The sequence below is a fragment of the Borostomias antarcticus genome, assembly GCF_949987555.1.
Source record: "Borostomias antarcticus genome assembly, chromosome: 12".
Classification (NCBI taxonomy): Eukaryota; Metazoa; Chordata; class Actinopteri; order Stomiiformes; family Stomiidae; genus Borostomias; species Borostomias antarcticus.
Genome location: NC_140245.1, coordinates 27657423 through 27669992, shown reverse-complemented (window position 1 = coordinate 27669992; position 12570 = coordinate 27657423). Strand labels below are relative to the sequence as shown.

Genomic DNA, 12570 nt, shown 5'->3' with positions numbered 1-12570 from the left:
TTAGGCTGGGTTAGGGTTAGGCTGGGTTAGGGTAAGGGTTAGGCTGGGTAAGGGTTAGGGTTAGGCTGGGTTAGGGTTAGGCTGGGTTAGGGTTAGGGTTAGGCTGGGTAAGGGTTAGGGTTAGGCTGTTTCTCCAGTGACTCACCCCAAGGCACAGAAGGCATCAGAAGAACCGCAAGTGCATTCAAACGGGCAGGGAGAGAGAACCAGAACCCTTCCTGACTTGTCTGGTGGAACTTCAGGGAGAGAGAACCAGAACCCTTCCTGACTTGTCTAGTGGAACTTTTGGAACCCAGCCGTTCTGTGCCCAGGAACCCGGGACCATGCTGCAGCAGACTGAGCTCATCTTTGAGTTCGCCAGCGACCGCGTTAACAACGGCCCGCGGGTAAGTGAGAGTGGCATCTTGTGCAGCGTGTGTGTGTGTGTGTGTGTGTGTGTGTGTGTGTGTGTGTGTGTGTGTGTGTGTGTGTGTGTGTGTGTGAGAGAGAGAGAGTAGGCCTACCTGCAGGGGGATGGATGTGTGTGTGTGTGTGTGTGTGTGTGTGTGTGTGTGTGTGTGTGTGTGTGTGTGTGTGTGTGAGAGAGAGTAGACCTACCTGCAGGGGGATGGATGTGTGTGTGTGTGTGTGTGTGTGTGTGTGTGTGTGTGTGTGTGTGTGTGTGTGTGTGTGTGTGAGAGAGAGTAGACCTACCTGCAGGGGGATGGATGTGTGTGTGTGTGTGTGTGTGTGTGTGTGTGTGATACTACAGGTTTTCTCCCTGTCTGTTGTAGCTGGAGGAGCACTCAAGCTTCCCTGCGGTGATAGTGGAGCAGATCCCTCACACACAGCTGCTCTCGTACTCCGGCCTCGCCTGTGAGCAGACACACACACACATCCATCCCCCTGCAGGTAGGCCTACTCTCACACACACACACACACACACACACACACACACACACACATCCATCCCCCTGCAGGTAGGTCTACTCTCACACACACACACACACACACACACACACACACACATCCATCCCCCTGCAGGTAGGCCTACTCTCACACACACACACACACACACACACACACACACACACACACACACACACACACACACACACACACACACACACACACACACACACACACATCCATCCATCTCTCTCTTTCTCTCTTCTGTTCACACAGTACTCCCACCATCCTCCCTCTTAAGCACCTATTGTATTTTAGATTGCTATTCTTCCACTTTGTCTTCAGCACTAGATTCTGCTCTTAAGTCACTTGTTTTAAAAAGGTGATGCACTGGCTTTTCCACGTTAAATACAATTATTGTAAGTCGCTTTGGATAAAAGTGTCAGTGAAATGACTGTAATTTAATGTAATGTAATGTAATACACAGATGCTCTCTGAATTACACAGTCTTGACTGTAACTGTTTGAATGCACGTTAACAATTAAGTTCAACATCAATTAATACCATGGATGTAATACCCTGGAGTGGGTGAGAGCGGTCTGTGCGCATGCGCACCAGGAGCCTCCACACATGGACCGCCCCCTCAAAATGCCGGAAGTTAAAGAAAACATTCCTGTCTTCTGAGCGGGTTAGGGTTAGGGTTCTACCAGATCATCCATGCTAGCTCATCCATGCTAGCTCATCCATGCTAGCTCGCTATAGCTACATTAGAGCAAACGTGAGTGTCATCATGACATCTATTGATTTCGAGGTCGTAACTTGTTATCTCTGCTATGCTAGCGTGGTTAGCTAGCCTGCTCATGCTACACTAGCTGCTGAGCGGAGCTAGCTAAGGTGTGCTCAAATACTTGAGTTAGCTAGTCCTATTAAACACGCTTAGTTAGCTAGTCCTATTAAACACGCTTAGTCTGCTAGCTAGCCAGGTGTCTCACAGGTCAGATGCTTTAACGTCTGTCTCTGTGTTGCCTGCTCTATGTTGTTAGGGTTAGGGTCAGGGTTAGGGGTTAGGGTTAGGGGTTAGGGTCAGGGTTAGGGGTTAGGAGTTAGGAGTTAGGGTTAGGGGTTAGGGTTAGGGGTTAGGGTTAGGGTTAGGAGTTAGGGTTAGGGGTTAGGGTTAGGGGTTAGGAGTTAGGGTTAGGGGTTAGGGTTAGGGGTTAGGAGTTAGGGTTAGGAGTTAGGGTTAGGGGTTAGGGGTTAGGGTTAGGCGTTAGGGTTAGGGGTTAGGGTTAGGGTTAGGGGTTAGGAGTTAGGGTTAGGAGTTAGGGTTAGGGGTTAGGGTTAGGGGTTAGGAGTTAGGGTTAGGGGTTAGGGATAGGGTCACGTTAGCTAGCTAGGGTCAGGGTTAGGGATAGGGTCACGTTAGCTAGCTAGGGTTAGGGGTTAGGGGTTAGGGTTAGGGGTTAGGGTTAGGGGTTAGGGGTTAGGGTTAGGGTCACGTTAGCTAGCTAGGGTCAGGGTTAGGGGTTAGGGTTAGGGGTTAGGGTTAGGGTTAGGGGTTAGGGTTAGGGTTAGGGTATCGTTAGCTAGCTAGGGTTAGGGGTTAGGGTTAGGGGTTAGGGTCACGTTAGCTAGCTAGGGTTAGGGTTAGGGGTTAGGGGTTAGGGTTAGGGTTAGGGTATCGTTAGCTAGCCACGCGTTTCAATTATTTTCCAGTCTTCCAAATGCTGAACTTTAGCTACAATCTCTTGCTCTCACTGTGAGTTGGCTATGTATTGCACAGTATCCCCTAACCCTGTCCCCTAACCCTATCCCCTAACCCTATCCCCTAACCCTATCCCCTAACCCTATCCTCTAACCCTATCCCCTAACCCTATCCCCTAACCCATCCCCTTCGTCTGTCCTATCGGCTCTCTCATCTCTCTCTCTGTGTTTCTGTCCTGTAGTGGAGGGTTTCTGTCCTGTAGTGGAGGGCTTGGATAGTGGGGAGGAGGAGAGCATGGAGACGCTGGTTGCTGCCGACACTTTCCTCACCGCGGATTCCCCTGACAACCTGCTGGAGACACAGCACTACTGTGAGCTCACACACACACACACACACACACACACACACACACACACACACACACACACACACACACACACACACACACACCTATCCAACAGCACTACTGTGAGCTGACACACACACACACACCTATCCAACAGCACTACTGTGAGCTCACACACACACACACACACACACACACACACACACACACCTATCCAACAGCACTACTGTGAGCTGACACACACACACACACACACACCTATCCAACAGCACTACTGTGAGCTGACACACACACAGACACACACACACACACACACACACACACACACACACCTATCCAACAGCACTACTGTGAGCTGACACACACACACACACCTATCCAACAGCACTACTGTGAGCTGACACACACACACACACACACACCTATCCAACAGCACTACTGTGAGCTGACTCACACACACACACACACACACACACACACACACACACACACACACCTATCCAACAGCACTACTGTGAGCTGACACACACACACACGCCTATCCAACAGCACTACTGTGAGCTCACACACACACACACACACACACACACACACACACACACACACACACACACACACACACACACACACACACACACACACACCTATCCAAACCAAAACATCTAGTGTGTTATTTTCTGAGCAGGATATTCTGTCCATGATGATGTTGTTAGCGTCAGATCCATCCTTGAGTTCCATCCTAACATTGTGTTTTTGTTCCTCCTCCTCTCACTCCAGCCCAGATGCTTGTGCCGTTGCTAGGCGATATGATGAGCGCTCCGCTGGCGCAGGTGACTGTGTCAGCAGAGGGGATTGTGGGAGCAGTGGGATCTCCTCAGTGGTTCACGTCACCGAGGGACGCAGTTGCAGAGAGACCACAGAAGAAGAGAGGTCGGTCGGCGTCTGTTGGTGCTGTAGCTCATAGGATCGACCCTAACCCTAACCAGGCTCAGACTCAAAACCCTAACCCTAACCCTAACCCTAACCAGGCTCAGACTCAAAACCCAACCCTAACCCTAACCAGGCTCAGACTCAAAACCCTAACCCTAACCCTAACCCTAACCAGGCTCAGACTCAAAACCCAACCCTAACCCTAACCAGGCTCAGACTCAAAACCCTAACCCTAACCCTAACCCTAACCAGGCTCAGACTCAAAACCCAACCCTAACCCTAACCCTAACCAGGCTCAGACTCAAAACCCTAACCCTAACCAGGCTCAGACTCAAAACCCAACCCTAACCCTAACCCTAACCAGGCTCAGACTCAAAACCCAACCCTAACCCTAACCCTAACCCTAACCAGGCTCAGACTCAAAACCCTAACCCTAACCCTAACCAGGCTCAGACTCAAAACCCAACCCTAACCCTAACCCTAACCAGGCTCAGACTCAAAACCCTAACCCTAACCCTAACCAGGCTCAGACTCAAAACCCAACCCTAACCCTAACCCTAACCAGGCTCAGACTCAAAACCCAACCCTAACCCTAACCAGGCTCAGACTCAAAACCCTAACCCTAACCAGGCTCAGACTCAAAACCCTAACCCTAACCAGGCTCAGACTCAAAACCCTAACCCTAACCAGGCTCAGACTCAAAACCCTAACCCTAACCAGGCTCAGACTCAAAACCCTAACCCTAACCAGGCTCAGACTCAAAACCCAGACTGTCCCATTGTAGATTACATGCTTATGACATGCTTATTACATGCTTATTACATGCTGATTCTTTTAGTTACTGTGATGAACAGTGTTATCGCTTCACATCAGAACTACCTGACCTGTTTCAGGGAGAAAACCTCGTCACTGCAGGCCGGAATCTCCCACCCCCGACATCATAGTAAAGAGGAGCAAGTATAAATACAAAAAAGGTACACGCTCAAAAACACTTACTCTCTCTCTCTCTCTCACACACACACATCCATGGCAACCATTTCATTAATCACAGAATGTTGCCTTACACTATTTCTATTGTCTTGTCTGCCTTGTATTTCCCATCGCTCACCTCTTTCTCTCCTGCGCTTCTCCGTCTGTTTTCCAGGTAACACCCTGTACTTGTGGCAGTTCCTGATGGAGCTGCTCCAGGACAGACAGGCCTGCCCGCGCTACATCAAGTGGACCAACCCCCGCGAGGGCATCTTTAAGCTGGTCAACTCCAAGGCCGTGGCGCGACTCTGGGGCAAACACAAGAACAAACCAGACATGAACTACGAGACCATGGGCCGCGCGCTCAGGTGGGACTCTCACATTTCACCCTGACCCTAACCCTGACCCTGACCCTGACCCTGACCCTGACCCTGACCCTGACCCTGACCCTGACCCTAACCCTGACCCTAACCCTAACCCTAACCCTGACCCTGACCCTAACCCTAACCCTACGAGACCATGGGCCGCGCGCTCAGGTGGGACTCTCACATTTCACCCTGACCCTAACCCTGACCCTGACCCTAACCCTGACCCTAACCCTACGAGACCATGGGCCGCGCGCTCAGGTGGGACTCTCACATTTCACCCTGACCCTAACCCTGACCCTGACCCTGACCCTAACCCTAACAACAAACAAACCAGACATGAACTACGAGACCATGGGCCGCGCGCTCAGGTGGGACTCTCACATTTCACCCTAACCCTAACCCTGACCCTAACCCTCACATTTCACCCTAACCCTAACCCTAACTACGAGACCATGGGCCGCTCGCTCAGGTGGGACTCTCACATTTCACATTGATGATCTCAGAAGAGTCAGAGGGGAGAGAGTCAGAGAGGGAGAGAGTCAGAGGGGGGAGAGAGAGAGTCAGAGGGGAGAGAGAGAGAGTCAGAGGGGAGAGAGAGAGAGTCAGAGGGGAGAGAGAGAGAGTCAGAGGGGAGAGAGAGTCAGAGGGGAGAGAGAGTCAGAGGGGAGAGAGAGTCAGGGGGAAAGAGAGAGTCAGAGGGGAGAGAGAGTCAGAGGAGAGAGAGAGTCAGAGGGGGGAGAGAGTCAGAGGGGGGAGAGAGTCAGAGGGGAGAGAGAGTCAGAGGGGAGAGAGAGTCAGAGGGGAGAGAGAGTCAGAGGGGAGAGAGTCAGAGGGGGGAGAGAGAGTCAGGGGGAGAGAGAGTCAGAGGGGAGAGAGAGTCAGAGGGGAGAGAGTCAGAGGGGAGAGAGAGTCAGAGGAGAGAGAGAGAGAGTCAGAGGGGGGAGAGAGAGTCAGGGGGAGAGAGTCAGAGGGGAGAGAGAGTCAGAGGAGAGAGAGTCAGAGGGGAGAGAGAGTCAGAGGGGAGAGAGAGTCAGAGGGACACGCTCATCTGTAATGATAACAGAAGTGAAAGGTGTTGATAGAAGCCGTGGTTCCCTGCAGGTATTACTACCAGCGGGGGATTCTGAACAAGGTGGAGGGTCAGCGGCTGGTGTACCAGTTCACCTCCCTGCCTGAGGACATGGTCTACATCACCGACGGCCAGGAGGATGACAACCACCAGAAAGAGGGCAGCGACGACGCCAGCGACGACGATGGAATCTGTGACGACGCGGAGGACAGTCCTTCTTCCAGTGACGACGGGGGCTCGTACCCCTCCTCCAGCCCCGCCCACCAGGCTGGCAGGAAGGCCTCCAGAGCCGGAGGAGGAGCCGCTCCGGGTCGACCGCGGTCCCGGCCCCGACCCCCATCCCCCGCCCAGCGCAGCACGGTCCTCCGCTCCACAGGGGGCAGTCTGATCCAGCAGCAGCACCTGCCCATCGTGTCGGCCGAGATGCTGCGGACTCTGCAGAACCTGGAGAGAGTCCAGTCCCTGCAGCCGGGCCGCTCCTCTGTGTTCCAGACCGCGCAGCTGCTGGGGAGCCTGTGTGAGAAGCAGGCCTCTGGTAGGAATACAGCGGTCGGCCAGCAGGGGGCGCTACAGCTGCACCCCGGCCCTGGTGGTGCTACTATCAAAGAGGAGAAGCTAGACTGACTAATAGAACGAGAAGCTGGCAGACTGGGACCAATCCCAGGCGCTGTAGTCACCCAGTCGTCATGGCAACCTCGGCAAACAACACATTTGTTGAGTTGGAACTGAACTCCCCATGAGAACGACGTTCCACCTAGAAACTCAGTTCCCCATGAGAACGACGTTCCACCTAGAAACTCAGTTCCCCTCGTAGGAAGTTCTCAGTTCCCCTCATTGAAGCCATTCGATTTTAATTGCTCTCCAATCCAAAGACCAAAACCATGCACTGGATCCACAGCCACTCTGCAGAAACACAGTCGTTTCTGTTGCACTTCATCTCCATGTGTGGGAGCTTGTCCTCTGATTGATACACTGATTCTTCTCTCTCTCTCTCTCTACATTAGCCTTGAACGCTGCCTTGTTTCTCTCTCTCCTCTCTCTACATTAGCCTTGAACGCTGCCTTGTTTCTTCCCTCTCTCTACATTAGCCTTGAACGCTGCCTTGTTTCTCTCTCTCCTCTCTCTACATTAGCCTTGAACGCTGCCTTGTTTCTTCTCTCTCTCCTCTCTCTACCTTAGCCTTGAACGCTGCCTTGTTTCTCTCTCTCTCTCTCTCTACATTAGCCTTGAACGCTGCCTTGTTTCTTCTCTCTCTCTCTCTCTACATTAGCCTTGAACGCTGCCTTGTTTCTTCTCTCTCTCCTCTCTGTACATTAGCCTTGAACGCTGCCTTGTTTCTTCTCTCTCTCTCTCTCTACATTAGCCTTGAACGCTGCCTTGTTTCTTCTCTCTCTCTCTCTCTACATTAGCCTTGAACGCTGCCTTGTTTCTTCTCTCTCTCTCTCTCTACATTAGCCTTGAACGCTGCCTTGTTTCTTCCCTCTCTCTACATTAGCCTTGAACGCTGCCTTGTTTCTTCCCTCTCTGTACATTAGCCTTGAACGCTGACTTGCACTAATCGTGCCGCACGCCCCGTCTCTGCTCCGCCTTCAACGTGCTGCACGCCGTCCTATGCTTCTCTCGCCAAAGACATTCCAAATAACGCCCTATGGGCTCCACCGTTGTTGTTTTGAATAGTATGCTGGTCACACATTCCTCTTTAACACAAATGCAACCTAGTTGCCCTTTAAACAGGTTGTGTTCTATGCAGAGGGATTCCACAGAAATGAGCGTTAATGGCGATGGGCTGTGTTGGTGTCACATACTGTAGAAAGCAGAAAGTATAAATGTACTTCCCCAGTGCCTTAGGGAGCAACTCTGTTGACAATCACCAAGAGAAAACAAAGGGACCAAACTTTTCTTATATACTTCTTTCATGTTGGCCTTTCTTGTACATCTGCACTCAATACTGTCAGTTTGTGTTTAAATATATATATCCACCATATATGCCTTGTTTGTGTATTTATGTATTATATATCTATTATTTGTAAACAAGTGCAACTTCATATATTGTTGCCAATTGTCTCAGGTTTGTAAAATGTTTGGTTGCTGCATTATACTGTATACTCCCACCTGAACTTAATTGTCTATGCAAAGTTTAGATTAAATTGGAGTAGATTAAGTTGCGCTTTAGATGACACTTTTTACTTCCTGTCCCTGTGGTATTGTTTTTGGCGAGGAGACGGGCGACTTGCACCAACATGCTTATTTAGAACTCAGCTTCACCCTTTTTCTAAATAAAAGTACATTCCTAAACCAGGATGCCAGCCTCAACCTTATGAAGGCCCGTGTTGTGGATCATTTATACTGTTCCTTGGCTTACATAATATATTTTGTACCATGCTGTTAATCACAATTTTGTGTAGTTGTTGAATTTATTATGCAATTCATACAAGAGGTTGATGGGAAAATAATCATGAAATTGTATTCAGGTATAATAAAGTTTTAATTTTGACCAATCTTATATTGATTCGTGTGAATGGGGACAGTGTGAATGGGGACAGTGTGAATGGGGACAGTGTGAATGGGGACAGTGTGTGGGCCTCCTGGTCGGTAGGGGGCAGCGTGGTGAGATCGCGGTCCTGGTCCGGGGCGCTGGGACGGGCAGGCTCGCCGGCACCCGTAGCCCCGCTAGCACAGTTCTCCATCTCGAACTTTCCATTACCTCTGTTCATAGTAACGTTTTAACTACACCTATGGCTACCGAACGGCAAGTTAACCCAAATAATTGATATCTTTGTAAATATCCATGTAAATCTGTTGTCATTCAGCTGGTAATTGTGTCTCTTTCTCTTCTGTCTGTAGTTGTTTCCCCGATAGCTGCATAGACGAGGACCCTCAGAAAGCTCTGGAGGTAATATAGCTGCTACTAGCATTAGCTAGCATTAGCTTAGCATCAGCTAGCTAGTCTAGATCATATGGTTCTAGCTAGTGTGTCATGAGTGCCAGTAAAGCCTTTCAACTATCCTGGTTGAGAGTAGAAGCCAGCCAGCCAGCTAGGGCTAGATTACCTTGAATATTTACCAACCTGCCAACCGGCGGCTTAGCCCAGGTACTAGTGAAACAGCCCAGGTACTAGTGAAATAGCCCAGGTACTAGTGAAACAGCCCAGGTACTAGTGAAATAGCCCAGGTACTAGTGAAATAGCCCAGGTACTAGTGAAATAGCCCAGGTACTAGTGAAATAGCCCAGGTACTAGTGAAATAGCCCAGGTACTAGTGAAATAGCCCAGGTACTAGTGAAACAGCCCAGGTACTAGTGAAATAGCCCAGGTACTAGTGAAACAGCCCAGGTACTAGTGAAACAGCCCAGGTACTAGTGAAACAGCCCAGGTACTAGTGAAATAGCCCAGGTACTAGTGAAATAGCCCAGGTACTAGTGAAATAGCCCAGGTACTAGTGAAATAGCCCAGGTACTAGTGAAATAGCCCAGGTACTAGTGAAACAGCCCAGGTACTAGTGAAACAGCCCAGGTACTAGTGAAATAGCCCAGGTACTAGTGAAACAGCCCATGTACTAGTGAAACAGCCCAGGTACTAGTGAAACAGCCCAGGTACTAGTGAAATAGCCCAGGTACTAGTGAAATAGCCCAGGTACTAGTGAAATAGCCCAGGTACTAGTGAAATAGCCCAGGTACTAGTGAAATAGCCCAGGTACTAATGAAATAGCCCAGGTACTAGTGAAATAGCCCAGGTACTAGTGAAACAGCCCAGGTACTAGTGAAACAGCCCAGGTACTAGTGAAACAGCCCAGGTACTAGTGAAACAGCCCAGGTACTAGTGAAACAGCCCAGGTACTAGTGAAATAGCCCAGGTACTAGTGAAATAGCCCAGGTACTAGTGAAATAGCCCAGGTACTAGTGAAATAGCCCAGGTACTAGTGCTAGCACTACTGGCTAGATAACCTTACCTAGCTAGCAACGTACAACGGTTGTTGAGAGTCCCTCATATCTTTAGTATATATAACATTAGTTCCCTCATATCTGGCAGTTTATATAACATTAGCTGCCTCATTGCCACCTTAAAGGTTGTGGGTGTCTAAAAAGTAAATAATCATCAGGCTACAGAAGATAAGCTAGCTCACGCCCCTTATAGCTTATATTAGCTTATAGCCCCCATGTATCCAGCGGTACCTGAATACGTCTGTTAGCCACGAAGCTAACAGAAATATATTAAACGAGTTCTTCATTAGCTAAAATATTGATTCAATACTAGCAATACTGTTAGTACTTAATGAAAATGTCTCTGGCAAAAATGTGAAAAAAGTCATCCAACCATAATAGCCAATGCAGTATATGAGCATCTGTTGGCTGACGTGCTCTTTGCTGTGTTTGCTGTCCTTGATGGGAAACTGATCTTCTGTGGCAGGAGCTGAACCAGGCCTTGGAGGCAGACCCGGAGAACGCCAGGTGCTTTTGCCAGCGAGCTTACGCCCACCTAATACTCAAAAACTACAGTAGTAAGTCCGTCCCCAAGCCCTGACCTGTGGGGCCCACACCTGCCCCCCTGCAGCGCAGAGCCACGCACACGCACACACACACACACATACACACACACACGCACACACACACACACATACACACACACACACACATGCTCAGTGCTCAGGGGTCGAAATTCACTTTTTAGCTCATCAGCCAAATGTCTGGTAAATGAAAAATTGTACCCGCCAAACCTTTTTTTTACCAGCCCCAAAAAATTAGATAAAGCCTTTTTGTGTCATGTAGACATTCAGTACATGTAATCTGCATAATAACATGTTATGGTGGTGAATAAAAACAAAATCAGATTCCTGGTGCCACAGCTGCACAGCACAGATGGGGTTGTAGGGTAAGGGTCAGGGGTTAGAGTTCAGGTTTAGGGTTGTAGAGTTAGGGTCTGACCCACCAAGGCTGATCGTGCCCCCTCTGCCTCAATGCTCATATTTTATTGCAAAAACGTTGTCCGTGCTCTGATCCACAAAGGCTGATATTCTGTTAACCACTGAACCATCAATGCTGATATTTTGTTGCAAAAAACGTCACCTGCCAAAGTGTCGGGTGGCTTCCAAAACCTAACCCTGACCCTAACATAACCCTAACCCTAACATAACCCTAACCCTAACATAACCCTAACCCTAACCCAAATGAATAATATACCTGCATTTGGCGCTTGGCAGGTGTTGATTTCAAACCCTGTCAGTGTGTATTGAAGGGTTAGGGTTAGGGTTAGTAGTGAAATGATTGTGTGTGTTATTGTGTGTGTTATTGAAATGATTGTGTGTGTTTTCCTGCTTGTGTAGGAGCTGCTGACGATGCCAGGAAAGCACAGCATCTCCAGCCCAGCCTTGCTCTGGCCTTCCTGAGAACAGGGTGAGAGAGGGAGGGAGGGAGGGAGGGAGGGAGGGAGGGAGGGAGTAAATGAACAGGGTGAGAGGGAGGGAGGGAGGGAGTAAATGAACAGGGTGAGAGAGAGAGGGAGTGAGTGAGTAAATTAACCTGCAGTTAAGAAAACAACACATTTTTATTTTCTGACGTTCTCTGCTTATTCCCCTGTCTCCCTCTCTCCCTGCAGAATAGCAGAATACCACCTGAGCAACTTTGAGTCTTCACATGCAGCCTTCACCCAGGGCCAGCAGCTGGACGGTGAGGCCCGGCCTAGGCCTAACCCCAACCCCAAACCCAAACCCAAACCCAACCCCAAACCCAACCCCAAACCCAACCCCAACCCCAAACCCAACCCCAACCCCAACCCCAACCCCAAACCCAACCCCAAACCCAACCCCAAACCCAACCCCAACCCCAAACCCAACCCCAAACCCTGGCAACGTGGTGATAGTATTAAACATGGTATTGTGGTAAATAATAGGCCTATAGGTTCATGTTTGAGTGGCATTGTTGACACAAAATGCAGGACCCAGGAGAAATGAAAAGGGACGTTTGTGGGGGTGCAGTTTTGCAGGAAATCTGCTTCTGAACTGGGGAGTGAAAGGTCTTCTGAACTGGGGAGGGAAAGGTCTTCTGAACTGGGGAGTGAAAGGTCTTCTGAACTGGGGAGTGAAAGGTCTTCTGAACTGGGGAGTGAAAGGTGAAAGGTCTTCTGAACTGGGGAGTGAAAGGTCTTCTGAACTGGGGAGTGAAAGGTCTTCTGAACTGGGGAGTGAAAGGTCTTCTGAACTGGGGAGTGAAAGGTCTTCTGAACTGGGGAGTGAAAGGTCTTCTGAACTGGGGAGTGTCAGAAACGAAATGATGAAAACAAACAAAAATCTGAAAATCCTCACAA

General features: G+C 49.6%; 2 protein-coding genes across 4 annotated transcripts in view; both read left to right on the top strand.

Moving 5' to 3' along the window:
• Nucleotides 1-247: 247 nt before the first annotated feature.
• Nucleotides 248-8642, top strand: LOC311316030 (ETS-related transcription factor Elf-1-like). 2 transcript variants are annotated; one of them, XM_084446770.1, is made up of 7 exons: nucleotides 248-386; nucleotides 774-891; nucleotides 2832-2960; nucleotides 3714-3866; nucleotides 4760-4840; nucleotides 5011-5203; nucleotides 6305-8642. In XM_084446770.1, exons 1-7 carry the CDS (start codon nucleotides 324-326, stop codon nucleotides 6894-6896), a joined length of 1329 nt encoding a protein of 442 aa, XP_084302896.1. In that variant the 5' UTR covers nucleotides 248-323; the 3' UTR covers nucleotides 6897-8642. The 2 variants fall into 2 exon arrangements, with proteins under 2 accessions (XP_084302896.1, XP_084302897.1); XM_084446771.1 differs by lacking the exons at nucleotides 248-386; nucleotides 774-891 and adding an exon at nucleotides 1544-1666.
• Nucleotides 8643-8937: 295 nt separating this feature from the next.
• The window catches only part of sugt1 (SGT1 homolog, MIS12 kinetochore complex assembly cochaperone), a 38842-nt gene continuing 35209 nt past the window's right edge, over nucleotides 8938-12570 (top strand). For both annotated transcript variants that reach the window (XM_084446677.1, XM_084446676.1), the window contains exons 1-5: nucleotides 8938-9021; nucleotides 9117-9165; nucleotides 10678-10768; nucleotides 11591-11660; nucleotides 11863-11933. In XM_084446677.1, the coding sequence (XP_084302803.1) occupies nucleotides 9008-9021; nucleotides 9117-9165; nucleotides 10678-10768; nucleotides 11591-11660; nucleotides 11863-11933 (295 nt within the window). In that variant the 5' untranslated portion in view covers nucleotides 8938-9007. The remainder of the gene's footprint in view (nucleotides 9022-9116; nucleotides 9166-10677; nucleotides 10769-11590; nucleotides 11661-11862; nucleotides 11934-12570) is intronic.